Genomic DNA, 27,864 nt, shown 5'->3' on the forward strand with positions numbered 1-27,864 from the left:
CCTGGCTCTGATGGCACAGAGCTGATCAACCTGAAAGCAACTTGTTTACAAGAACCTGACTGTTGCCAACAGCTGGCTGCAGATCTAGGTCTGAGCTGCCTGTGAGTGCAGGAAACAACACACAGAACTGAAAGCTAAACCTGATCAAACAGCCAACTAGCTGAAAAAATAATTTGGACTTCATATTGCCATCTTAGACCAAACAGTGACACATGGATTAGAGAGAAAAAAAAAAAAAGTATTGAAGTTTTCCTCTGAGGGCCTGCTTTTTTGAGTCATTCTAAGATAAGGATAAGAGATGTTAAAACACAATAAGAAGTTCAGGAAAGATTGGCAACAGCCCACCCTACCGGAAAAATTGGAAGGGCGGAGGTTTGATGTTTTTCTAATCCCATCTCTTCATGAACATTCTTGAAATGCACTTACAGTTTGTAAATAGCATCTCTTTTTTTTTTTTTTTTTTCTTCTGTGTTTAATCTTTCTCAGTGATGTTAGTGTCACAGTTTCCTCCTTTCACAAGTCAAAACAAGGTTCCCAGGCTGCCTCCCTGTGCAGCTCAGTTTCATTGCAGTTCACACTGGATGATAAGGTCTGTACCAGACCAGGCATATATGGTTAAAAAATGCTGTTCTTTACACACACACATATCCAGGATATAAGTGACTGAGAAAATAAGCAAATTCTTTCACTCATGTAAAGTCAGTTAAATCCAATTCAAATGTTCCAATTTGGTTTTGGTTTTAGAGCTTTTTTGCAAGCCACGCTGTATCCATCGGTTGCATTTCATCTTCTGCATTCTGCCTCTCTCCACACTGTCTGGCTCGTGTTAACAATGCCTTTACAGGGCTACAGCTGTAGTGATGATAGTGACAGTACCTCTCGGATATTTTACTAGAAATTCACATCCCTTTTTTGCATCATAATTCCAATGCACAATCTGTAATTCCAATGTTGTTGGTTTTTTGTCAGCTGCAGCTCCATAAGCTGAAATTCAGGGCAGTCATTGTAGACAAAATATAATATTGTACTAGACCTTTCTTCCCCTGCCTTTCCTATTCTGGCTGCTGACTTTCCACAGCCACACTTGCAGTGTTATTGGTGACTTCTGATATCTGAAGCACTTAATGGATAGAAGCAACTGAATTAAATTATTTCTCATTCCTCTGGGTTTTCAAGTATTTCTCTTTATAGGCACGACCAAACAAGTCTCAGCTGCTAACTGTAGGAGATTTGCAGATATAAAATTTTGGTAATGTTCAGAATCTCTTAGATGAGGTTGTTACTTTACTTAGGAAATGAATGTGCAACTACATCTGACCTGGTTATAGATGTGGTGTGTTTGTTTTGATCCAAATACTTTAGACTGAAATGCTCAACAGATTGTTTTTCTGAAGAAAATTATATTCTGTGCTGATTCTGAAGATCTCTTTTTCTATGCAGCTTATTACATTCATTTAGCCTAAGGATGGCTTGTCAGTGTATAGTTCTTGTTTGTTTGAGAGTCTGAGTCACAATTACAGTAGGCATTTGTAGTCATCAGTGTTGTGAGCTTGTTTCCTTACAATTTGTACTGTGAAAGGAGATGTACAAAGGATGGGAACGTTAGCTTATGAGGAATTTCCAGTGCTACTTTTTATTATATTGCCATGTATTCTGTCCATTATAAAGCAACTAGGACTGAACTGTAAACTTCTAAGGGTATTCCATTACAACAATGTAAATCCCAGATAAATCTACTGATTTCTGTGGAGTTATTCTGTATTTACATTGGTTTAACTATAAACTAATCTGTTCCCAGTAGCTGGACACTAAAGATAATTGGTTTTTTCTGTTCCATGTTTTTATTAGAAGTGGTAATCAGTAGATGGGTGTGGTTTGATGTAATGGCTTTGTAAATCCTGGCTGTATGCCTGGGCACAGTGACAATGAATAATGGCTGTGAGGAAGCACTGGTGTGGAATAGTCATAACTGCAATAAAATACTGAGGGAAATCAAGCTTGAGAATCAGTGGAACTGGCCTTTTTCTCTTAGAACAACTGACAGCAAAAATATAACTAACCTAAACAGGAAAGGTAGAATGATGTGGCACAATCAGTTGACCCTGGGGAAATACTTTCAAGCAAGTTGTAGCTACCTCTTCTTAGCCAGAAGGATGGGTGGCATGGCAGCAAGTGTGCTTAGGTGACAGAGAAAGAGAAGAAGACTCACAAGAACTTTTTCAATGAAAGGGAGAATCACTAATGAGAAGAGGAAAAATGTAAGAGAAGACAAAGTGATCTAGCATAATATCAAGTGAAGGTGGTTCAAGAGTTGATGCTTTAGCTGGCCACATCCTTCTGCCATTCATGAAAATATTAGCAGGGGCTGATATCAAGGTGTCCACTTCTGATACACTGCTCAGGAACAATTCAAGATTTAAAGGTTCCACAACAGTAAACAATTTTATTTTGGTTGCAGTTTGCCTATGGTGTCCCTAGCTTGACTTTGAAGGACATTGCTTGCAGTCAGATGCTTCTGGACCGCTTTATTATCTTCAGCAGCCGAAAAGCACTCCCTTCTGTGCACAAGGCCATGTGCGCCTTGTCTCAGGAAAGCCTACAGAGAGTAGAAGATGCCTTATATGCAAATGTTGATTTCTTTAAGCTATTTCAGCTGGTAAGTATAAACACAATAATCTTGCCTTATGTTGTAATTTTTTTGGCTGATATTTCATTGCCCTTCAAGAATTTTCTTTGTAATACATCACCAGTGTTCTAAGTAGTCTTTGTTTATTTACCCCTGAAAATGTAAGGTAATGAATGTGTGATCATTAACCTACCATCAGCAGGACACTAGACAGTTCTGAGTATGCTTTAGGATGAAACAGATGAAATTCACAGCACAACAGAACTAAAAAAATCAAATGTAATTTTAAAATCAGTGTGTGTGTAAATATTATGTGGTCTTTCTAGTCTGTGTAGCAAAACAGTGTGTAGCAAGACCTACAGGGACCTTACTGAGGATTCTGAGAATATCCTACACAATCCATCCTGTCTTTGCTCCATCCAGCAGGACAGAATTTTACACTGAAGTCAAAGCCATGATGAAGCTTGAGTTGGGATAGGCATGTGAGCCTTTTTTTAAAAAAAAACCCACCCAAACCAAACAAGTTGTACTGGCTTTCTATAGAAGAATTTCCTTACTTCTGTTCATTTTCATTCCCCTTCCTTGTGCTGTTCCTGTTTTTGCTGTGACCTTCTTGCCATAAATTAACCACAGCTGCAACATAGGTTCAGTATGGATATATTATGCAATTTATAAATATATTTATATGTTCTTATTTATATTTTATTATAAGTTTTAAAGTAATATTTTTTTAATATATATAAGGTGGCATACTGGTGGGGATTTTTGCATTTGTTCTCTGTTCTTTTCCTAATATTTTTCTAATACTCCATTTGTACTCTGCACACCGAGCTGGTGCTTTCAGAGAACTATTCATAAAGACTCCAAGGCCTCTTTCCTCATGACAGCAAACTTAGAGCACATCCCTGTGTATAGGCCTTTTGTGTTTGTTTTCCCCATGATCATGATTTTGCATTTTTCAACAAATAATTTAATTTGCTGTTTTTCATGTTGTAAAAATGTCATGAGACCATCACATTGTCAGTTTGCTGCGTACAGCAGGCAGGATATATGAGCAGCTGCTAAAGTTACATAGAAAGTATTGATTGGACTTTTCTGCCACAGCAGTGTAATATGATGATTGATTTAACATGGATTTTGTTCAGCTTTGAGTTGCTCAGATCTGGGAACAGAGGATGCCAGAAGCTTTAATTGACACACCAGCCAAATTACTGTTTGATTATTGTAGCATTGACAATCATTCATTGTGCCCCTGCAATTTTGCCACTCCTGATAAGAATCTGTGGTCAGTTGTTTGAAAGCTACTATTTTCCATACCTAAAAATACACTCAGATATTTTCATATAACTGATGCTTGCTGGAAATAGCAGAGAATTAATGCTACAGTACTCCTAAGATAAGGGTTTCAGCATTAAAGACTTCATGTGAACATGCACACTGCACTGCCCAGCTTCAAAATTAAGCTGCTAACATACTATGATTTTGCTGCCATATGAAATAAAATGGAAAGATGAAATTTCATGAAGCAGTTGTCTGTGTTCATACAAAAACAGGCTCACATGGGACATAGGAGCATAAGCCTGAAACCAAAATGTGGAGTTGTGAAAGACTGGGTATTCAGATGCAGGCTTACGATCTAGTCTGTTACTACAAGGTCTCTCTGCCAGGAATATACCTGAGTATTGGAATGGAAGTCCCTTGTTGGAAGGGTATCCATAGCCTGATTCCCAGTGGGTTTCAATGTGCACCCAGCTGTGGAGATAATCTTTTCATGATGCCTAGCACAAGATCTCAAGTTGGTAGAAGCTTTCCCACACTCCTATCATTATAGTTCCTAAATAATAATTTTTCTGTTTTTTTCCCAAGGCAGAAGCTCCCCTTTTAAATCAAAATCTGTCTCAGTTACTCCTGTTAAACTAAAAGGTAGACTGTGCATAAACACTCCTTGCCACGGTTATTTTGACAATGAACTTCAGCACTTGGAAATTAACGTTTCTTGTTGAATTTGTAATAAACATATTCAGGCATGTATGTACATGAATATACGCTCAAGTCCTTCATGTGCTCATGTATACCCTCTAGGGGTTTTTGCCAGAAATTAAGGTAACTCACTTTTTTGATAGCAAAGCAGAGGCAGAAAAGTAAGACCCTTCCTTTACTGTCTGGCTGGTTCAGCTGCAGCAAGAAAAATGAGCCTCTTTCTGAAGCACTGCTGTTCTTGAACTTGCCTGTTTAAGTTGGGTTTGAAGTTCTTTAAACCTTCTAAATAAAGGAAAATAAAATTCTTTAATAGCTTATTGCAATTTTGGGTCAAGTAAGCATTTCTTCACTAAGCCCAGACATGTTTACTGAAACAGCGGCTTTGATCACTATCACCACGTGCACTTGATATGTAATCAAACTGAGTGTTAATCTATACTTGGATACATATGCAGAATGAATCTTCATTTGACTTTTAAAAATTCTACATTAGTTTTAAACTCTGTATTAGAAATACCTGTCTGTTCAAGACCCAGGTTATTTTCTGCACTCTTGTACTGTCAGTCTTTCTGTACTTCATGGTCTTCAGGCTACAGTTGTATAGTATAACCAATCACATACCAGAGTTTGTTGTTGTAGAGCTGCTTGTTTGAGTAGGGCATAATTTTAGGATGGGCAGCTGACTGTGAATTCTAGAAATGGGCCTTCTGTTGTTAGAAAGAAACTCTTCAATGGTTGTGCTCTTCCATTTTTTTCATGACACCATATTTACTTCCACTGAATATGAAAATAGTTGGAGAAATATTTTGGGGAAAGCTTTAATCTTCATCTCGGCTTAGTCCCAATAAACATTCCCAACTGTATGCTCTGGTATTTAGGTTAGATGAGAGTGTAGTTAGCCTATAATGTCTGCTGATCCTGTCTTACATGTGCTTCTAAAGAACGTAAGCTAGCTGAGTACAAATTCACTCATTTAAGATATTTCTATTAAGACCTGATTCTACTGAATGCCTCCTGAAAGAAATAACATTTAGGAGCAAACATGTAGTTTTGCCCCTACTTATCTTTTGTTTTCTTCTAGCTACAAGAAGGAGGTTCTTTTCTTAATTTCAGCTTTATCCAAGCTTTTTCTCTGGTTAACTTCCAATTGTTTACAAGACCTGTTGCTCACAGTTTCAAAAAGGCCAGGTTAAGGCAAGTGCTCTAAGAATTCTGTATAATCTTTGCAGAGGCTGGTTCCCCTTAGGGGACAAAGGAAAAGTGTATTTTGAAGCATTCTGTGTGTATTCTTCCTGCCTCAACTGCAAGTGACAGATCAGAACATGCTAACATAAGCTTTCCATGAAACATCTTGCTTTGTGATTCCCTGCTGGGTACCTACACAGTGCAGCTGTCATCTGCTTTCTTAACCACCTACCGACTGGAAGGAATGGCAGGGAATCAGCAGGTTGTATAGCTACACAGTTTTGGGGAAGTCTTTTTAGGGGCTTAGCTCATAAATACCACAGTCTAGCTACCTAAAAGCCCAGCTTTATGGGTTTTTTGTAATACCAGAAGAAATGGGTGCCTGAGAAGAAAGCCTCAAGGGACAAAGAAGGGTGCAGTGATGCAAGCAAAGTGGTTTCTTAAGAAGCCAGTGATAACTAAAGTGTTAATTTCTGCTGGAAAGGCTGTTTGGCCGGTCTGCGGGAGCCTGAAGAAATAATGGTTTCTGTCCAATCTGGTAGATAGCAAGGACCAGGCTGTCTCCAAAACCAGGAAATCTCTCCGTAGCAATACTGTGAAGTACTACCAGTTATTTACCTCCATGGCAAATGGAGGCTTCTGTATCACAAACTTTACGAAATTCAGAAGTTACCAAGAGCCTGGATATCTTGCTGGAATAATAGCCTCTGTGAGAATCAGCTCCTCAGAAATCCCAGTTGCTGCATTCTTTCTCCATTTTTGCACCTTCATGATGGCCTGAGATAAACAGAACAAATCTCAGGCTATATTTTCAGTGGCCTGTAACTGTTTCAGCCTCGTATTAGTAGGAACACTTACACAGGTTGCTGTGTGAGTCTGCACATGGGTACTGGATTTGTGGCCCCACAAGACAGGCTTGCAAGACACTGTTTTAAGTAACTCAAAGTATTTGAGCTAAAGAGATGCCATTTGGATTTTCTTCTCTCACTGTAGTAGCTGTTGTCATGTAGAAACCACATAAAACTCTTCTGTATTTCTGGTGTATTCACAGCTTCCCACTGTGTTGGACAGGAATGCGCCAGGTGCTGACCTGAAGGCCTGGGGGAGGGTGCTGTCTAATGTCTCCCGAGCAGTGCAAAAGGTAAGTGGTCTAATAATAGATGACATCGCTTTTCTGTGTAGCACATAGTCGTCCTTTTCCTTAGTCCTTTTCATGTTCCAGTTACCTGCTTTATCAGAAAGGAAATAGACTTGTTTGGGAAGAGCTGATTCCTTAGAAATTAGTTCTTCTCTCATTACAAAATAAATGCAGACATAAGTATTGGCAATTAGGAAGCATTTTCTTCTCTTCAGAAAAGACAGAGAACAAGAACTGAAAATGATGCCTGTGACCAGGAGTGAGGAGATAAAAGGATGAGGTTCTGATTGCTTCCATACTTCACCAGTCTGGGCAGAGCTGAGACTTCACCAGATACTTCATCCTTTGAGGGCTGTGATTAACAAAGTCTTGTCTTACTGCAGCTAGCCAGGAGGTCAAGCGTTCAGAACCTTTTGACAGTTCTGCAACCTTTTATACAAGATGGAAGGCCAGAATCCTTAGGCCACTTGGTGAGCTCCCTGTCTGATCTTTTCTGTGGCTACCCAGAAGGAGGTGGATCCAGAGTGCTTTCCTTCAACTGGTATGAAGATAATAACTACAAAGCTTTCCTGGGGATTGACTCAACAAGGAAGAAATCCAGTTATCTTTATGATAATACAACCAGTAAGTTTGTCCACCAAACCATTGCAGACCCCATAGACAGGTGCAACTTTTATTAGAATAGCACTGTTGCTTTTATAAAATAACATTTTTAAGCAGTTGAATCAGGAAATTAGTGAAAGGTGAAATGATTTTATTTCATACTGAAGAACTGGAAGCAGAGAAGCCCGAGAACTGAGAGAAATACTCATTTGCTTTCAATATGATGGCATAAACATTGTCATCATCATTATTAAGACAGTCTGTCTGTCTTATCTTCTAATATATGCTGCTGATATCAGGAAGAACTAGATGCTTCTGAAGAAGTTTCAGGAAAATACAGTACCGCACTCTGGAGTTACTTTTCTTCAAGATAATTTTTTTCAAAGCCTCTCAACTAGATTGATGGCCCGGAGCACAGGAATTTATAAATATCGCCTTTAAAATAATACTCAATTTGATACACGGCAGCTGTTATCTTCCTGATAAGAGTGTATATATTTTGTAGCAGTAATGTTCTACAGCATAATTAAATCTTACATAGAAAAAAATTCAATTTACCAGTTTTCACTGCTTTGATTTCCTCACTTACTTTCTTGCAATTGTAGTAGGAGATAATGCAATACAAGGAGGAACCAATTTTATCTTTTCTACTATTCATTATTTTATCTTTTTATTATGTCCCCTTCTGTTTGCTGTTTAGTTTTTCTCTACATTGAGACTGCCAGCAATTTTTTTTCTGTACTAACAGCCATATTCCAGCCGGTAGTAGATTTCTGTGTCCCTTCCACTGTGATAGATATGGTTGTATGGTTACAAAGTGCAGGTCAGCACTTTGCCTATAGAGAGACTCCTACCTTTCACTGTTCATATTGATACTTGTCTCTACTTATGCCTGAACCTTCACAAGGCCTGTAAAAGGCCCACTACTCCATTTCTTCAGCCAGGAGACAGAACAGTTAAATGCTATCCAAGTAAACTAATTACTTCACAGTGTAGGAGTAAGACAGAAATGCTTACATTAAAATGTTTAGTTCTAAATTATTGTAGGATCCAGTCCTGAACTGTTCTAGAGTTCAACATCCAAGCCTGCTGAATCTTCAGTCCAGTGCTTTATACTGTGTAATAATTAACCACTAATATGAGAAAAAATAGCTTCATAGCAGTATCAACTGCAATACAAAGGAGCTAAGTCATTAGCAGAAAAGGCAATTAGTTTGAAATTGTTCAGTGAGATCTGAGCTGTCCAATTTCCTTCCATCTGAAATGCCTTATAAATAACAACAACTTTCAAATGGTTAAATTTCTTTGCTCTTCCAGTTTCCATAGTGTCTGTTTTACAACTCCAATATGTACTTAATACTTTTTCACATCTAATCAGAAGCTGTACTTCTGCATTGCAGAATGTACTTAACCCATTCAGAGTCAAAATGCTTTAATCTGTCTGTATTGCCAGTAAAAAGCCCTGCAGGACATTATATATGATAGGATTTGAGTAGGGTTATATAAAGACTGTCTGTCTTTCTGTCTTTAGCACCCTTTTGTAATGCATTGATCCAGACCTTGGAATCAAACCCTTTAACCAAGATAGCCTGGAGTGCTGTGAAGCCCCTGCTGATGGGAAAAATTCTCTTTGCTCCTGATTCACCTTCCGTGCGGCAAATCCTAAAAAATGTAAGAAATTCTGAAATACAAAAATGCATATTTGCAGAAAATTGTGTCCTAAGAAACGTCTTTTGAAAAAAAAGTGACCCAGCTACATCAGCTTAATCAGATTTTCTTCTCAGAACTCCATTTGTTCTGACGGTCACCAGAGGAGGGACAGTTACTCTTTGTTTAAAAAACAGGAGACAGATCTTCACTGATTCATCCCATTTTGGTCCACACTACATGCTTTTTACAGCTCAAGTAGCCTTTTGTTGGCATAATTCCACATCTACACTGGTAAAAATAGTAGTTTTCATATATATATTTTCCAGATGTAGGAACATCAGCAGCTCTGTGCCAGTAAGTATTTAAATAGAGAAGCTGTGAGGCTTGGATAGACTCACTGAGACCTAACACAGAGGGATTACAAACCAATGGCAACATCATGGCTTAGTATTATGTATGTATTTATGTATTGTCTATGTTGAAATGATAAATAGTATTCACTTCATGAAAATAAGATGGAGCCTGGACTCTTCAGTGAAGTGCCTGAAGTTGGGTGAAATTAATCAATCAGTTAAATCAAGGTTGCCTGTGACCTAGGTTTTGGCTGCCTCATAACCTCAATTCACTTACTCAGTATCTATGTAAGGCACAGAACTTCTGCTCATAGTTCAAACAGAAGAAGATCAGATTTACAGCAGCCAAACATTTCAAATCTTAACTATAAGAGTATCTGTCTTCTCCAACTGCTTTCCATTTATCCTACCCACACCATCTCTCTTTTTCCTTCTTAATGGAGAAAAATAGGGGGGGGGGGCAGGGGGAGGAAGACATCATTCTACCTTAAACCTGAGTATTTAAAGGAATTGAAGTTAACTGGGGTTAATCTGCACTTGTTTGTTCCATTATACATAAAACAGAAATTTATTCGAAGTGACTTTGATTCCAGTTGGATTTTAGAAATTCTTGTTCTGACGATTATTAACATTTCTGCTATTTTAACAAGGTTATTGAGTATTGAGGGTAAAAACTAAACCATTTGTAAGTTACAGGTTTCACTTCCCTGAGTGGCTGGATCATAAATTCTGTTTATCTCCTTAGCTTTCTAACATCCTTTTCTGCTGTTTTATTCCTTAGGCAAACTCCACTTTTGAGGAACTTGAACGCCTCAGACTGTTGACCAAAGCTTGGGAAGAAGTAGGACCTCAGCTGTGGTACTTCTTTCAAAACAGCCTGCAAATGAATATGATCCGTGTATGTTATAACTTAGCAGGGATCTTCAGTAAGAGTGGACTTTCACCATCCTTTATATTTACTAAGGGAGAAGAGAATTCATTTGGAAGGTTTGGCTGTAAGCACAAACTTTGCAGCAAGGAGTCTGTGGCCTTTAAGGCTGCAGGACTCATTAGTGGGCTTGGTTTGAAGGCTAGTCTTAGATGCATTACAGCATGTCTGTGACAAACTCAGATCTGTACACTCCAGAATCTGCCTGACTTCTTTAACAAAGGCAGCAATTGCTGCTTCCCTTTCTCTCCAAAATGTCCTTCAAGAACAGACAACTTGATTTTCTTGGGTTCTGCATAGGCAAAGGCGGCAGTAGGACCATGTTTTTGCTAGGCCCAGCAGTTTAATACCTTAGCAAACTGTTTATTTGCACATCCCTTAGATCTGACTTTGATGAGCTACAAGTAGTATCTGTAATTAAAGTTTATAAAGCAGTTCATACTGGAGAGAACATTTGTTTTCCCACACTATATTAGATTAGACATTTACTACATTTATACTGTTGCTTATAAGGAAACGACACAATAAATAGTCAAGGATAAATTTCTTTTCATCCTTTCTTCAAGTGTCACCTCCAGTTCAGCTATGCAATTGCCCATTTATGAAATTAATTCCTTGGCATACCCTTTTGTACTACTTCATGGCTCAGGAAGAGCTATAGAAATGGAAACTTTCCTAGCTAAACAGGGCATGTAAAGAGGATCATTTTAATGCAGCTGTCCTGATGTGTTTCCTCAGGAATCTCTGAAGCACCATACAGTGAGAGACTTCTTGAACAGCCAACTGCGTGCTGAAGGCTTAACCGCTGAACACATAATCAATTTTCTCCACAATGGGTCTCCACAGAGCCGGGAGAAGGGAATGGCAGATTTTGACTGGCGGAACATCTTCAGTGCTGCAGACCAAGCTCTGCGTTTGCTCAGTCAGTATCTAGAGGTAAGGTCAGCCCTCCCATTGCCAGAAATACTTGTAGAGAATATCTTAAAGAAAGGTAGGCATTATTGCGGATCCGTGGCAACAGTCAAGAAGGCAAAACTATAAGACATCTTCATTTGTTTCAAATTTAATCTCAATATTAAAAGCACATTTTAAAAATGATACAGCAGTATAAGAACATGAATAATAATTATTATGAAAAAAGCCTTCAATTAGATGTTCCCCAAATGCTGTGTTCAAAATTCTGGTTAAATGTCTGAACACACTTTGATGGTGAGAGGCAGAAAGTGAATGAAAAACCTCAAGGAAATGTTTTTTTGTAAGTACTAATATCTGACAGACCACTAATTTCAGCAAGACCTGGACCAGAGACGCTAACAGTTAAGCTAACACGTAAGTCCCCCTTCAGGTTTTTAAGCACCTGATCAAAATTCTATTGAAACCAATGAGGGAGTTCCCATTTGTTCTGTAAGCCGCTTCTGACAATATGTCTGTGTCTCTTTCCTGGTATCTATACCCCCCCTTCTCTAGGCTGCTGGTTTTTTAGTGGGGCTCTATGAGGTTTTTAGAGAGCCACAGTGCAGAAAGTGAGGTGAAATTGTATTACATAAATAAAAAAATACTAAAAATGAAAAAGATTAAAATATCAAGCCATGGTAAAAATACTTTGGAAGATAGCTTGAGTAAGAGCTTACTCTGGTGTGGCTAATCTAACTTACTGATGAATTCATCAGGTTCATTCTAAGTCCAGAGCAAAAAAGGTTATATTTTTTAGAGGACTAGGCAAACTGCTGCATCCGTTCCTTCCCAGAGCAGTTTGGTTTGGTTTGGTTTTTTATCCATTACATTTCTGATCCAGAGGTAAAGATGTGTTTGGAACTAGACCTGAGATGGAGTGGATTCCTGCTCAGTTAGATAAATGAAATGCCAACTCTTCTTTGTAAACTTATGAACACAGACCCTGCAATGTTGCAGATTAAGCCCAAGAATTTAAAAAAATATTGCTGTTGGCAGTAATATTAATACTTGGGAACTCAACACTTAGCATCTGCCATATGAGGGTCAGAGTCTTTATAGAGATTAATTACATCTTACAAACATCTCTGAAATAAAAGTAAATATTGAGTTTTTATTTAATGGTTAAACAAGCAGAGCCTCAAGCTCACAGTGAAAATTGGTACTAGTTGTAGGCAACAAAACCAAGCCTAGCTCTCCTAATTCCAATCCATTTCAGTCTAAAAGACCATTCGTCCCCTGCAAGAAGGCAGGAACTGAGAGTTTATCTGCATTCCTATAGCTATGGCAAGAGGGAACAATAAAACTTTTGCACAAAGCTCTGCTGGTTCTTTTGGTGATCTTTTTGCATCATGTCAGTAGAATTATTTCTTACTTAAGCTGAGTGAAATATATCGCTTGCAGCAGGTCTGTGCTGGAACATCCACGGCTGGAACATCAGGGCAGTTACTGTACCTGGCAATAGATCTTTGTGTCCTGAAGTTCTTTGTAATGAGCGTATTCTTTTAAGTCTGGTGTTTACACTGAGTTGTTAGCCTTTGAGATTGTTTTCACACTGTGCCAGGCACAATGGAAACAAATAGCTCTCTTTCAGGGACAATGAGGAGAGGTGTGCTGCCAGCAACTATCTTTGGAGACTCCAGATCTCTGCTGCAAACTGTTCTGATGCAGCTGAGAATCCCACAAATTGTGCAGTGGCTGCTCACCCTCACCACCCCAAGAATTTCCTGTTCTTCCCTGATTACCTTAGGCCACAGAATAGCTAAACTGTTCGTGAGAGCTTCCTGGTCCCCTCTCTATACTTATTATTTTCTGGTTTTATCTTTCAAACCTGCACTTTGTATTTAGTTTTATTTTTCCCATCTTCATTGGACCATTTTAAATTGTTAAATAATTACTGGGAGAAGATCTGAAATAAATTTCCCCAAGTGCTTGATGAATTTTGATACAGTGAAGTTTATGAAGGCACAAGCTGTGTTGCAATTCACTGAAAAAAAAAACTAAGCAGAGCAGTCTTTGTTTTGAATACAAGTGAAGTTAAGATGTTACAAGAAAGAAATTCTAGCTTTTGGCTAGTAGATTACAATATAAAATCTCTTTTAACTCTGTGAATTATTGCAACACTGGTGTCTTAGCCTATGTTCTTACACAAGCCTCAGTTTTATTCTACTAATGCAGAATTTCTATAACCATTTGTGTTTTCTGTTCTGAACACTTGCTGCTTCCTTGACTGGACCCCTGGATAAGGACCCCTGAACTGCTCCTCAGCCCAGTTCAGACACTGTCTATTCTGCAGTGAAAATCTAGACAAATCAGTTGTCTGTCAGTACTTTGCCAGTGCCATTCCCCTGGAGAGCTACACGAGTTCTTCTGCAGCTGCAACAAATACCTTGAAATTATTTCTCATAACAAAGAAACAGCAAACAGTCCTCCAGACACTGCAAAGGCACAGTTCCGAAGCAGGACTTTGCTGTGGAAACGCTGACACTTTGGCAAGAACTAAACTGATTTCCAGATCTTTGTTAACTATGTGAGATAAATGTATCCCCCAAAAATTAATACAACCTGAGCCATCAGTCTAATTCGATATCTGTTCTGGCATACAAACCAGAAAGTTTTTCTGCCTTATTTTTCTTTCTGATATGAAAATCTATAGAGTTTAATTTTGTAAAGCAAAGTAGGAGAATGAACATTTGCAAAACACCAGGAAAAGTAAAGCTACAAACTAAAAAAGTTATCAGTTTAAGCACTATTTTATTTTGCTGCCAGCTAAAAATGTATTTTCATATAGATCCCGTTAAACTGTGATACTTCAGGTTTTAAAGGAAACAGAGCATGATTTATTACAACAAAAGGTTACCTAAAGGAGTCCTCAAGATGTCTGCCCATTAAATAACAAGCTGCTGGCATAAGCAATTTGATGTGGAGTAACTGTCGGTTGTTGACCAGGGAGAGATGATCAAGAAAATCAGATCAAACAAGTTAGCCTCCTGGAATTTTATGAGGCGAGGAAATTCAATAAGTATCTTCTCAGTCCATCAGGAGGTTAAATAATTCTACTCTTTAGTAATGTCTTGCCAATTCTGGAGGGGGGGGGGAAGCTAAATGTACAAACATAAGTCTGCAATTCTACACATAACTAATGATAGAGTTTGTAGGGTTCACAATCTTGTTGTCTTACAATGCCTGTTAAGTAGGGATTAAATAGGGGGACGTAAAGGGCTTAGATTTTGATGATTTGGTGTCTTGCATATGGAGTGATAATAATACATTTCACAGTAATGACAGAGACTAAGAAAGAAGGCTATTTGCTGTGAAGGGGAAGCTACATTTTATTATTGAGATAGCCAAAGCATGTTTACTTAAGCCAGCAAGTTAATCACATGTCAGAATTTAGTAGCAACACAATATTATCAGTAAGATCAATGGACTAGTTGACTGCCACTAAATAGGAATAAATGCTTAAATACCTAAGAGACTTTAATATTCAAATTTATGCTCTGATTTTCCCAGCAATTCACTTGATGAAGTGCTTTTCTGCTGGAGTCCATAGCTAATGTGCTTTTCTTATGGATCAGTCATCCTTTAGCTCCCTGATGTTCACTCAAGCATTTCCTAAGCTGAAAACAATGTCCCTGAACTTGGAAAAGGATAGTGTTTTCATTCAGCTGGACTGCTAAAAGGCTGTCATGGCCAGATATATTTTGTAGATGAGTTAATTTTATCTCCAGGATGCAGACTGTCAAGAAAGTTGCTGATACTGGGACCTCATCTGTGCTACAGCTTTAGCCTTTCCAATTCAGATACTTGCCTTATTGAGGGAACTTCCAAGTATAGTCCAAGTGGCAGAGTTCATGTTTCCATGCTGGATGATTGCAGTGACTTAACTAGAGTTAAATATATTTGTTTAAATTATTTCATTCTACCTAATTAGTAAACATGATACCATAGGCTTTGGCTGAACCCAGTACTGGCTGTATGTTTTGTACAGGTACATCTACATTTGCCATGTTATACTTAAATTTACAGCACAGCTCCTGCTTTAGTGGCCACCCTCGCTTGATTTCTTCCTTGTCAGGATGGACGTTTCTTGAGCTTGGAGTAAGGCAATCCTTAAATGTCAGGAATAAGCTGCTTTCAAAATTATTCCATCCACTCACATTGACCACAGCAATGCTAAATCTGAGGTTTACAGTTCTTATTAGGGAGAATGATGTTTCTGAGCTGGTATTGGTAATGCTGTGTGTTTTGAATTTGTCATCAGAATTAGAGTAAGAATAGAGGATCTTTCAGGAAGGAGGAGAGAGCCAACTTCTAATGGTTTCAGCATAAGCTTTTAAAGCTGAAAATAGCAACTACTTCAGATTAACCTATCTCTTTTTTCTGTTTTCAACTACTGATGTTTGCTTTAATGTATACCTCTTAATAGTTTATTCCCAGGTGATTTTTCTCTTTATGGTTATTTGTAGTGCTTGACCTTGGATAAATTTGAAGGTTATCTTGATGAAACTCAACTGATTCATCAAGCCCTTCATCTGCTGGAGGAAAACAAATTCTGGGCTGGTGTGGTTTTTCCAGACATAGAGCCTACAGCGAGCAGTCTTCCACCACATGTGACATACAAGATCCGGATGGACATAGATGCAGTAGAGAAAACAAACAAAATCAAAGACCGGTATGTGATAGTTCTTGCCTTCTCAGTTCTTGCCTGCCATAACATGAATATGAGAGACATAAGGATATTAGAACCTGCATTAGATACGTGCATGAAATAGAACTGTATTCACAATAGTGTAATGCAGTGCAGAATCCATCTCCAGTTACCAGGTACACAAGTGGTATCACTCTTGTGACAGTTAGGCCAGGCAGTGAGTAGGTTCACGGATACATGGCAAAGTGAATGAGACTGCTCAGAATCTATTCAGTAATCTGCTTAAGTTTTTAGTTGGCTCCATCACTTGGAGAGACAGACAAGGAGGTCCTACATGGTTTGTGACCCAGCTGTCCTCCACCTGGACAGTAGAACTTCTCTACTTTTCCTCCTCAAGTCCCTCTCAAATGGACTCACTTAAAGGAATAGCAGGAATAATTTCTCAGGATTGTCTACATAGAGGAATATAATGGTGGCTGGTAGTTGCAATCCAGCTGTTTCAGTTTAATCTCCAAGGATACTGTATTCCAAATACAGTTATTTCTATTCTGGAACAGCTACTCTGTTAATTTATGTACATTTTTGGCCAAAATTGCTATTCTGTGTCAGTGTAGAGAAAATTAAAGGAAACAAAATAACCTTGGAGGTCATATACTTTCTCAAGCAATGTGGTCTGACAGACCAAAATTTAGAAAAGACAATTCCAGGCAGTGCCTCTACAATTTCAGTAGCTAAGATGTATCTATTAATATTTATCCCCTGCCCTTCTCCTAAAACCACTGTTTACCCAAATGATTTCCATGTGAATTTTTTTTTTTTGAGGTACTGGGATCCTGGTCCAAGAGCTGATCCTGTGGATGATTTACGGTATATCTGGGGAGGCTTTGCATATCTCCAAGACATGATTGAGCATGGGATTATAAAGACCCAGACCAACACTGAAGTGCCATTAGGAATTTATCTGCAGCAAATGCCATATCCATGTTTTGTGGATGATGTGTGAGTAAAAGCAGTTTGTCTCAAATCTGATGAATACTTGGATTGCTGGGTGCTTCAAGACTCTCAAGCACCAGTTCTAACCCTAGTCCTAAGGTATATATGCAAGAGCAATAACTGAGACATAACTGAATTAATTTGTTCTTTTCCTTATCCTGCTGTAACCCAGAATCCAGAAGCCAGTTTTGCCAAGATTCTACACCTAATCCCAGTCTTGGCCTTTGTTGCATCCAGGCAACTAGTGTCCAGACTTAAAATGAACACAAAACACTGGCCCCTTCAAAGCAGCAGTTTTCTTCCAATTTCCAAAAAATAATCCGGGTCTTTTTGGCCTTACTTTTCCAGGCAATAATAATAACTGAAACCTTAATATTGATTACAGATGAGAATCTGTTGTCAGCAGGGCACCCCGATTCTAACAATGTCAGCCCTGGAACTACCCCTGTGATTACACAGGAGCCAGAAAAAAATGTAATCTCCTAAAAAGTTTTTTTCTAACTAAAACTAAGTCTCATGCTATAGCATATGACCAGTGTGTGTGTGACAAAACTGAACACAAAGCACTGAACCATGTTAAAACAAAGACTGCCTCCTTCAGTTACCTGTGCAGAATCCCTTGGAGTGCAGTAAGCTTTTCTCTAATTACATCTCTAAACCCCACTTTCTTTAGATCCAAAGAATCATTTCCTAAGAAGAAATGGAACAGAAAATGGTTGTCCCAATGGAATTGGTACCTTTCTTGCTATCTCTGTGAGTCTTGAGGAATCAAACAAACCCAGTCTCTTCAAGTGTGTTATGAAACCCTAACCATAGACTTCATCATATCTAGATATGGTAGTACCCAAAGCTGTAGGTTTTGTTCCTTGAAGACACCTACAGGCTTTGCAGAATCCCAAGACAATTTAGGCTCCTAAGACTCTTTCCTTTCAAGATCCTAACTACAACTCTAAACAGGATTCCGTTTATAACTACATGACTAGTATCTGCAATCAAACTGGATATATGGCATTGGTTTCTGTTAACATCAGCTCTCTCCCCTTCCCTAGTGGATGCTACAGTTTTCAACAATAACCTGGTGTTCTCTAACCTTCTTCTCCCTAATGCCTGTCCATGTTTTTTATGCAGATTGACTGGTTTTTGTCTTAAATCTCATATTAATCTAGCAAAGGATTCCAGGACTGTGTCTGCAGTTCATTACTGCAGACACCAGGAGTTTCTTTCCCTGGGAAGAACAGAATGAAGAAGCTAAAGGAGAAAGAGGTGGTTTGTTTTTCTGTAATGAAGAAAGAGAGGCTTGCTCCTGGGTGTGGAGATTTCACGGCTGCACAGAGGCAGTGGGGCTGTGGATGCTGTGATTCCTCCTTTAGCACTGCCTGAAACAGCGTGGGTGTTTCAGATTATATGAAGTGGTACCTCTTCCCCGTTCATGTTGTACCTGTTCCAGTGCTACAATTTGTGACTGTCTTGGTATACATTTCACTCCAAGAACCAAAAAAACCCCAAACCCAAACAAACAAAAAACTTCAAACAAACAAAAAAAAGCACTATAAAAATAATTTCATAGTTCTATTGGTGTGCTCTGTGCAGGCAAATGCTAATAATTCAGATAACAGCAGACTGCAGACATACATAATTTGATCTGTCGTTCCCACTGGTCATTGCCTGTTAGTCTGACAAAATATCACCCTGGTGGGCCTGCTGTTTATTTCCTACCCACTGAGAATACTGCAGAGGCAGAAACCCTATCTGTGCAAAAGGTCTCTGAAGCCTGCAGCAGCCATGCACAATTCAGGGCTGATATCCAACCCCAGTGATTGCATCTGCAGAGAGCCTCCTTAAGTGAAGCAAGTGCATTGTCATGGCAAACGTATGCTGTGCTATGCAGGCCTAGTGCTGGGTTACATGTGTCTGCCAACAGGCAAAATGCCAAAGCTTAGCTTTGTTTCAGCAGGCCAGATTGCTTTTCAGGAATTTTTGGTGAAAAAGTTAAGATTTTCCATTTGTTTTGACAATGGAATAGCTAGGATAGCATACGGAAAAAATGTAGTTCTGTAGGGGTCATATTTAGGAAGCTGAAGGCTTTTTGCTCCCTTTTGGTTTTAACTGCTCTAAGCTTTTGGCCTTTAAAGAATCAACTGCATTTGGTTTTCATCATAATTTCATTGGAAAATTGCAATCCCAAATTCATAGAAAATGTGTTCAGCTTTATCACCCCAAAATTTCTTTCTCACCGTGACAGCACACTTGGGGCAGTGCTTTACCAAGAAGCATCTGCCATGGCTGAACCGCCATAGAGCCTGGGGGGAGGGACAGAGGGGGAGCAGCATCTTCATCACAGTACATGAAGGGCAACTCACAGCAGCCTGTCCCAGCGCTGCCATTTTGGAAGTGGTACTGTGTGAAATATTCCCAACGCATTCCCCCAGTCATGGTTTGTATGAATTTCAGCAGCTTTTCTGGCAACATCTGATGCTTCTAACGGTTAATTTGTTTAATTATTTTGCCAGTGAATCTGGGGAGCATAAGAAGACAGTGACATAGCCAAATTGTTAAAGTTAGAATATGTCTGAAGATATTCCTTGTACATCATAGTAAAAGCATTATGGCAATTCACTGTGAAGAGAGAGGTGTTTTCATGAGTCACCACATTTTGTAGCCTTCAGTAACCCTCAGAACCTCTTTGTAAAATAAAAATAACATTTGTCTGTCTCACGGGAGTGTAGCAACCATTAGTTCATTAATTTTCAGGTTGCTCGTGAACTTCACAATGTGTGAACAATGTGTTGTTGACGTTTAGACTGAGAATTTCCAGCCCGTTTTAACAAATCCATTCTTCTCTACTCCTTTTCCTTTTTGTTCATGCTTTTCATGTCAATATTTCATTGTTTTACCTAAATTTAATTCATTTCTCCCTTCTTGCTTTGGTAGCTTCATGATCACCTTAAACCGCGCCTTTCCCATCTTCATGGTGCTAGCTTGGATATATTCAGTTTCCATGACTGTGAAGAGTATAGTGCTGGAGAAGGAAATGCGTCTGAAAGAGGCTATGAAGAACCGGGGTATAACTAATGGGGTGATTTGGTGCACTTGGTTCCTAGACAGCTTTGTCGTGATGGCTGCGAGCACCTTCCTCCTCACAGCACTGATTATGGTAAGGATCGCTACTCTCAAACTCACCGTTGTGTTTGTACTGTTGATACTAGTTTGCTGTTGAGAAAGAACAGTAGCCATTCATAGGGAATATGAATGGCTGGTGGCCTCTTCTGATCACAGCAGGCAGCAGGCACATTCTTCTAAGCAGACCTAATGACAGCACTAGCACTTGGCAGAGACAGAAAGATAAATTCACTAGGAAGATTTATTGTGGTATCCCCCCCAGAACAGTACATCAAGCTGATTACTCTGTATATTTTATTTCCTGTAGACAGAGGCAGATCTCTCAAGAAATAATAATTTTCTTTTAATAGAAGGGATCATAATATGAAGAATTTTAATCTCTTAATTCACCATAGGTGATTCATTTATAATATTCAGTGCTTGCCTGCTTAGAATTGATGCCACTATTTCAATGGAAAAGGAGACTGCAAGGGCAGAACTTACAGGACAGTCTGAAAAAAAACCCAAAACAAACAAAAGCCAAAACCAAAAATCTTTTAGCTCTGTGACTCAGAATTTCTGTAATTTCTGTAATTTTTCTAACTTTTCAGGACAGTTTGGATGTTGTCTCTAAGGACTACCTCTTACCTCTGTTACCTGAGAACCAAGCTCCTCCTGGCTGCTATATTTAGTTATATAAAGCTTTACATTTTGATAAGGAATAATGCCCTTGCATCTTTTCTGATGTGGGGAACTGGTATTGGTATAAATGTATAGTTAGGGTTCCATCTCCTCTATCTTATCAGCCTGCCCTGATGAATCCTAGTTACTTGCGGTTCCATTACAGCTTGGGTGGATAGAGAAAGCTTACTTTATGTGCTACACTGGTTTAATTAAAAATGAGGAGGTAGTTAATACCAGAGAGGAATGTGCTTATACCTGTAATTTGCTTCCTTTACTGGATTTCGCTGTGCCTGTGTGACGCACCTTTGTAAATACATTCTTAGGAGAGATTGTATCACTGTTGATAAAGAAATCGGTCTTAGAGGCCCACTGGGACATTGCAACAATATTGAGACCTGTTTAGGGCTTTATTGATCTATTTGAGCCTTATATAAGGGTCAGAACAAAGTTGAGCCTAATAAATAGATCTCAGCATTGTTTTTTAAGAGTAAATAAATAATCAGCAGCAGTACATGCTCTTCTTGAGAGGGAACATTTAATCTACAAAAGCTCTAAACAAGAAAGGTCCATTAAAGTTCACTCTGTGGGTTAGTTAGTACGGAAGGATCTCTGAGAAACTACACTTGGATTCCTCAGCTGTGATAAGCTTCTGGAGTCTGAATACCATGTATGTGCAGAAACTCTATAATTTTCCTGGGGCTTTTTTTGGTTTTTGGTTTTTTTTATGAAGATGCATTTTGTTGGACTTCCTTACATTGTCTTTCCTGCACATTGAGCAAGTGGATTGAGGAGAAGATGAGAGGAGATCAATGAAAATTTATTATGATAGTTCAAATAGTTTTATTTACAGTGTATGAATTTCCAAGCAGGCACATCATGCTTGGAATCATTTGCTTATTAAGACAGGGACAGAATGTCTGTTTTCAAGCAGTTATGATCTTAATTCAGTCATCAAATATGAATATGAACTCCACAGCCAGTTGTGCTAACCTGAAATCACAATCCAGGAGCAGGGATCAAGTTAGTTGAAGGATTTGTTACTGTAATGATCTCAGGTGTTGAAACTACTGCCCGAGAGAGTTAGAAGTCATATCAGGTAAGGAAGACTGGCCTATTACATGTTACATGTCAATAGCAATTCTGACCTTTCCTGCTAGTTCAGAAAGTGGCAGTACTTCTAAATTTTTCTGTTTTCCTTTTGCTTACAGTTTGGACAAGTACTACATTATAGCAGTCCACTTCTCTTGTTTCTATTCCTACTGACGTTCATCACAGCCACCATAATGCAGTGTTTCTTGTTCAGCACCTTCTTCTCCAAAGCAAATCTAGCAGCTGCCTGCAGTGGTGTCATCTACTTCACCTTGTACCTGCCCCACATTGTCTGCTTTGTCTGGCAAGACCACATGACTATTAATCTGAAGATCCTAGCAGTAAGTCTTTCACAGATTTTATGGTATCTTTGGGTTCAAACTTTAGCTGCCCTCACTATGCATATGTAAGTAACAAAGCATTGCACACCTCTCTCTTCCTCTCTGCTTTTTTGATCCAGAGAGGGAGACCTCTGAATCTCTCTCAAATAATTAGGGATTGCAAGTGAATAAGCAGACCTACTGACCAAGAGATATTTTCATGGCTTTTAGAAAACTCAGTAAAAATTATTTTACTTTTTGAATGCTAGGAGATTAGCATAATGTTCAAAAAATTTTTAACACTTCCTTATAAACTTCAGCTATGTTTAATATATACAAAGGCAATTCACAAAATGGGGACAGTTATCTTTCTCGCGTGCCATAACCTAATTAACAGGGTAATGTCTAAGGATGAGAAGACCTCAGGTTCACATTCCTTCTTTACCTGAACAGAATTAGGATTTAAACCCAAGTACCAAAGTTCCGTAGAAATACCTTCTGCGTAAGAAGTTGTGGACATTCTCCATGCAGTGCTTCCTTGTTGGTTGTCTTCCATTATAGGTAAAAAACATAACAGTTCAGTGGAGGTGGAAACTTCTTGCTGTTTTTTGAAATGGAACTGTGAACTTAAAGTGATTTTCCATTGCTCAGTGAATCAGGAAAGGGGAGCAGGTGTCTGAATCCACTCTCCCCATCTCTGCTGAGCATTCTACCAACCTTGGTAAAAGAGAAGTACTGTCTTTTCCTCTTGCACTAGGAAATGTAATGAAAAAGAAAACAAAACACTTTAAAGGCTATAACTAAGTGTAAATATGGCTGTGAATCAGCATGCTTAATTGATGTACTGTATAGATGTAGTTCTACCAAGTAAGGCAATAATTGCAAAGTTTGATCCTGTCATTAAGTCAGGAAATGGGTAGGGTTGGCCTCTTACAAGTTCTGATTTGGGAAGAAATCTTGAGACTAGTGCACAGTCTAAGCATAAAGACAACTTTCTCCTCCTCCTAAAGTGGAGGAGGAGACATTCTGGTAAGAAAGGATATTTGCTGGCCAGAAGTCATGAATATTTTTCTCTGTTCCTGTTACATTTAGTCTTTTATTGTTCAGAGGTTGGTCTTCAAAGAAGAGCTAATTACAAGGGATGATAAGGGGTGGGCTGTCCATGTGTCAGGGGCCTGAAGAAAAACAATTTTTTTTAAGAACAAGTAAATTAATTGAATGATGAATGTATTGCTGAAAACTAAATATTTTTTTACTTAGCCCACTATGATAATGCTTCACTGAGAGTTGCTGTCGGGATCCCTCTTGTCCCCTCATTTTCCTAAGATCTGACATTCCTGGCTGAACTACATATCCTGTGAAACAGCTCTATATCATTTCTTGCTCTTTTTTTGCAATACAACATTGAAAAGGATGTTTGAATCCTGTACTGTTTTATTGGTTTGTTGTGTGAGAACCAGGTAGCAGACACACCAAGGGAGGGGTTGGTTGTGGTTTTCCTTATCCTGAGCATCTGGTGTACTTTCTGCCTCAATACTCAATAGTGGCCCTGCCCCATACACTCAGGAAATATTTTCTTTCTCCATGGTAGGCAAAGGTGTACACTGCAGATTTCTAGATGCATCTACAGTATTTTCAGAACAGAGACATCAATGGGAAAAAACAAGCTGTGAAGGTTACCTAGTAGCTAAAGAAAGTACAGCCAAGGTTTAATTCAGTCTGTTATGGCTAAATACTGCTTAGAATTGCTGCCATTCAGAGGATTAAATATCCGGGTCCAATATAGTGTGAAAACGCTTTTTCCTGATCAGTTGTTAGGCATTATCAGTTTTGAAGTCCAGTCCCTGAAGGTCATTGTTTTTTTGTGCTTGCTTTACAAAATGTCCCTCTGAGTTGAATATATTTTTTTCTTTATTCCAGAGTTTGCTTTCTCAAGTAGCTTTTGGTTTTGGTACAGAATATTTGTCACGCTATGAAGAGCAAGGTCTTGGCCTACAGTGGGGTAACATCAGAACCAGTCCCTTGGAAGGAGATGAATATAGTTTTCTTTTTTCCATTAAAATGATGCTTTGTGACGCTTTTATTTATGGAGTACTTTCTTGGTATTTTGATAATGTTTTTCCAGGTATGTCGATTTCTGATTCATACAAGGTAGTGGTATTTGTTATAAAATGTGTTAGTCTAATCACTGAGTATTTCTGTCAGGAAAAGGGTATTTGACATTGCAGATTGTGAGTCTTATCCAGTATAGCACCACTGATTTATTAAGGACTTCCACTTTTCTCTCTTTTGTTTTTCCTTTCTCTTATTTTAGTCCTGAAAAGGAGGAAAGAGTGAGGAGGATAACATTACTGGTCCATTTGAAATTTAAATAGAAAATAATTATCAAAATATCATCTGTTAAAAGCCAATTTGTGTGTATATTTTTCTTTTGAGAAGTTTCAACCATATCTAGTGAGAATTTTTAAATTTTTTGAAAATATAGAAATAACAGTCCTAGTTCACATAATACTATGGCCACATTAGGCCACCTGTTTTTTAAAGGATAGTATGATTTCCTGAGGTGAATATTGTGTCCTAGACAGCTGTGAAAGTTCCTATGTGGATGTATTTTATTTCTAAATGGGAGTCCTAGTTCTAGTGCGAGTTCACAGAAGGATTTCCTTTGTTATCAGTTACAAAGTTTGGGAACTTTTTATGACAAAATGGTTTGTCCTTGTAGCTTAAATTATTATCTTCTTATTGAATATTATTACAATATAATAAATGCAGATTCTTATGCTGTACAAGCAAGTGAGCTTTCTTTTCTTTTCATTAATTTATTACTCCTACATGTGAACTACAGTTCCAGGATGTGTTTCTTGGCAGATTGCTTTTTTCTCTTTTTTCCTTTTTTTTAAAAACAAAATAAAACCTCACTTTTTGCTTGACTGGTTACTCAGAATTTGAGACCTTGCAGATTTTTTAGCTGTGAAGGGAAACTAATGATGGATAAGGGAGTATGGTGCTTTTCTGCACATATCACAACAGTTAATCCAAGTCAAGAAAAGAAGGGTTTGTTAAATGGTTTTAGATGAGGATTTTTTGCTTCAAAATTAACATATTACTGTAAGACTGCTTTGTTTCTGTCCCTACCAAAGTGAGCTATGCTACACCAAATTAATGCCTGTAAAGTTTTTAAGAAATGTGTCCTCACAAAGAATTTTAATGCAATTTTGGCATACTTATTTTCAAAGATGATGTGCAGTAACTTTCCTAGAAGCTCCTCTTTAGAGATGCCTGTGTTGCAACCCTGTTTAACTCTCTATTTAAAAAAGAATGCACAAACAACATACATTTCAATGAATACAGCAGGAATTAAATAAGATGGGTTTCTTTGCTCATGGATCCCACTTGGTGTTTTTTTCAGCCACCATTTTACACAAAATTAATGCCTCTCAGGACTTCTATTCATTAGCTTCAGTTCTTCCCAATATTTGCTCTGAGTGTCTCCTTGGCTTTCTGTTCCTCTGTTTCTGTAGAATTTCTCATAGCATTTCTGTCACACACATGAAGACCTACCAAATCAATGCTGTAGTCTTTGAGGTTACTATATGAGTTCCCTAGCTAATCCTTTGAAACATATGGTTCAGCTCTTGCTCGAGTTTTCTCTGCAACCAGCCACCCATTGGCACACTGGTCCTTTGGCTATTTGAGCATTCTGCTCCATAATGGAGTTCCCTTGGATTTTGCATTCATCCTGAATGAGAAGCGGTTGTTTTAGCCACCAGCTTCAAAGAGGTATAATCCAGTCCATAACAAGTGCAAGGAAAACTGCTTATGGATGCAGACAGAGCATTTGTGTGCATTAATGGGAGCACAAGTGGTTGCCAGAAATACAGGGTACTTTTGGTAAGCCAGAAATAGGCAGACGCTTTCATGAACAGTGGTTTTCGGTATGGAAAACCTGACCATCTTTGAGTGAGCATCACAAATTCCCTTTGCTTATTTTGCAAGAGTAGCACAAGGCCAATAACATCCGGGTTCCCAAGGATGACAGTTGTAAACATAGTAGCTCAAATCCCTGCATTCTATAAAGCAATATGATCCAGGACAGCAGTATTGACTTGTACTAACTCTGGTCTGACCTGACAAGAACTGATAATGTTACTGTACTTTTTCTTTTCAAAACAATTAACGTGTGACCAAAAAGCCCATTTCTCCTTAAGAAAAGGATTACTCTGTTGTCACTTTTCCTGCAAAGCTGTGTGCTGAAGTAACAGCCAGAGTCTCTTTTCTCATTGCCAGTTGTGAATTCAGGCCCAGGGTGATAAGTGTAAATATAATAAGCTTTTCACTCATGTCAACCCTCAAGTGTTAAGTGGGCCTTAAAAGAAAATCCCTGAGTGGGGCTGGGATCCCATCTTAAGCAGTCAGGGTGTTCCTTGACAGCTGTTGACTGGTTAGTGAGGATTCAAATTGTCCCTGTGTAAGGAGTAGCTTCATTCTGTAATTAAACCACATTCTACTTAAGAAAAAGTAAGGCAAATCAGATCACATGTTTTTTGAGTGTTTTACTCCTGTCTAAAAGAAAAAGAACTATATGCAAACAAAATCTGTTCTGTCAGGTGGATGGTTTGACCTTCTGATGTGCAAGGTGTATATAATTATAGCTCAGGCTTTGCCTAGATGAATTTATGCCTACTGAGGAATGTCTTTATGAAGTGCACTTTACCTGCTTATTTCTGTTTTAGGGGACTATGGGCTACCACAGCCCTGGTATTTCCCTGTGCAGGAATCCTATTGGCTTGGCTCTAGAAACCCAAAAGCTGAGAAAACAGCAACTGCTGATGGTGAGTTTTTTTAAAACTTCAGTGTTGAGAAATACCTTCAAAACCACTGATCCGCTTAGAGGTGACTGCATAACATTTCCATTACCTGAGCTGCTCCAAAGATTAGAGACAGCCATACACTGGGAATCTCAGCAGGTGCCTTTGAACTTGGAGTGGCCTGCTATTATTAGAGTTATTAGAGGTGAGTCACTGTTCCATCTGAGAGCCTTTAAGGCATGAGTTAGCTAGCAACATCAAACCCCCGCTCTCTAACTAACACTCTTTGAGACATTCAAGGAGTCCTTACTGCTCAACACAGCATTTGTGAAATGAGTCAAAATGAAATACAATGTTGATCTTACTTATGCTGAGGCTCCCCCATCTTTCTCAACCTGATTCTTTTCTATCTAGTTTAATAGTAATTTAAGTCTGTTTACTTTGGTTTTGTAAGCAAGATCAAAATTTATGACACCCTTGGACCAACTTGAATGAGTACAGAATTCCTGCTTCTGCAGATTTTTTTCTGTGCATTGATACTGGATTAGTTAAGAACAACATGTAGGTGATTGTATGTAAATAGGAATTAATGCAGACTGATGACTGGGATAAAGGCTTTTTGAAGGTGGTGTTCTGAAGTCTGGCTTAAATTTACAAGGTAACAGTGATATCAATCAAAATGACAGATGAAGAAATAATTTCTTCAGTCTTCTCTTTAGCAGTCTTACCTTTCGTCAACTCAGACAGACTGCTGCTAAGGCAGTCCGATCTCAGGTTGATACCTATAAACCAGAAGGGAGTTAATC

General features: G+C 38.6%; 1 protein-coding gene across 5 annotated transcripts in view; it reads left to right on the forward strand.

The window, feature by feature from the left end:
• ABCA4 (ATP binding cassette subfamily A member 4) overlaps positions 1-27,864 on the forward strand; it is an 84,592-nt gene that overhangs the window by 21,179 nt on the left and 35,549 nt on the right. For all 5 annotated transcript variants that reach the window (XR_008749032.1, XM_027786535.2, XM_027786536.2 and 2 more), the window contains 12 exons: positions 2,459-2,656; positions 6,843-6,932; positions 7,313-7,553; positions 9,064-9,203; positions 10,317-10,433; positions 11,202-11,399; positions 15,884-16,089; positions 16,888-17,064; positions 19,990-20,212; positions 22,050-22,271; positions 24,171-24,375; positions 26,984-27,082. Coding sequence is in view for 4 of the 5 variants with exons in the window: in XM_027786535.2 (XP_027642336.2) it covers positions 2,459-2,656; positions 6,843-6,932; positions 7,313-7,553; positions 9,064-9,203; positions 10,317-10,433; positions 11,202-11,399; positions 15,884-16,089; positions 16,888-17,064; positions 19,990-20,212; positions 22,050-22,271; positions 24,171-24,375; positions 26,984-27,082 (2,116 nt within the window). In the remaining variant the exon portion in view is untranslated. The remainder of the gene's footprint in view (positions 1-2,458; positions 2,657-6,842; positions 6,933-7,312; positions 7,554-9,063; positions 9,204-10,316; positions 10,434-11,201; positions 11,400-15,883; positions 16,090-16,887; positions 17,065-19,989; positions 20,213-22,049; positions 22,272-24,170; positions 24,376-26,983; positions 27,083-27,864) is intronic.

Source organism: Falco peregrinus, chromosome 10, assembly GCF_023634155.1.
Source record: "Falco peregrinus isolate bFalPer1 chromosome 10, bFalPer1.pri, whole genome shotgun sequence".
Taxonomy (NCBI): domain Eukaryota; kingdom Metazoa; phylum Chordata; class Aves; order Falconiformes; family Falconidae; genus Falco; species Falco peregrinus.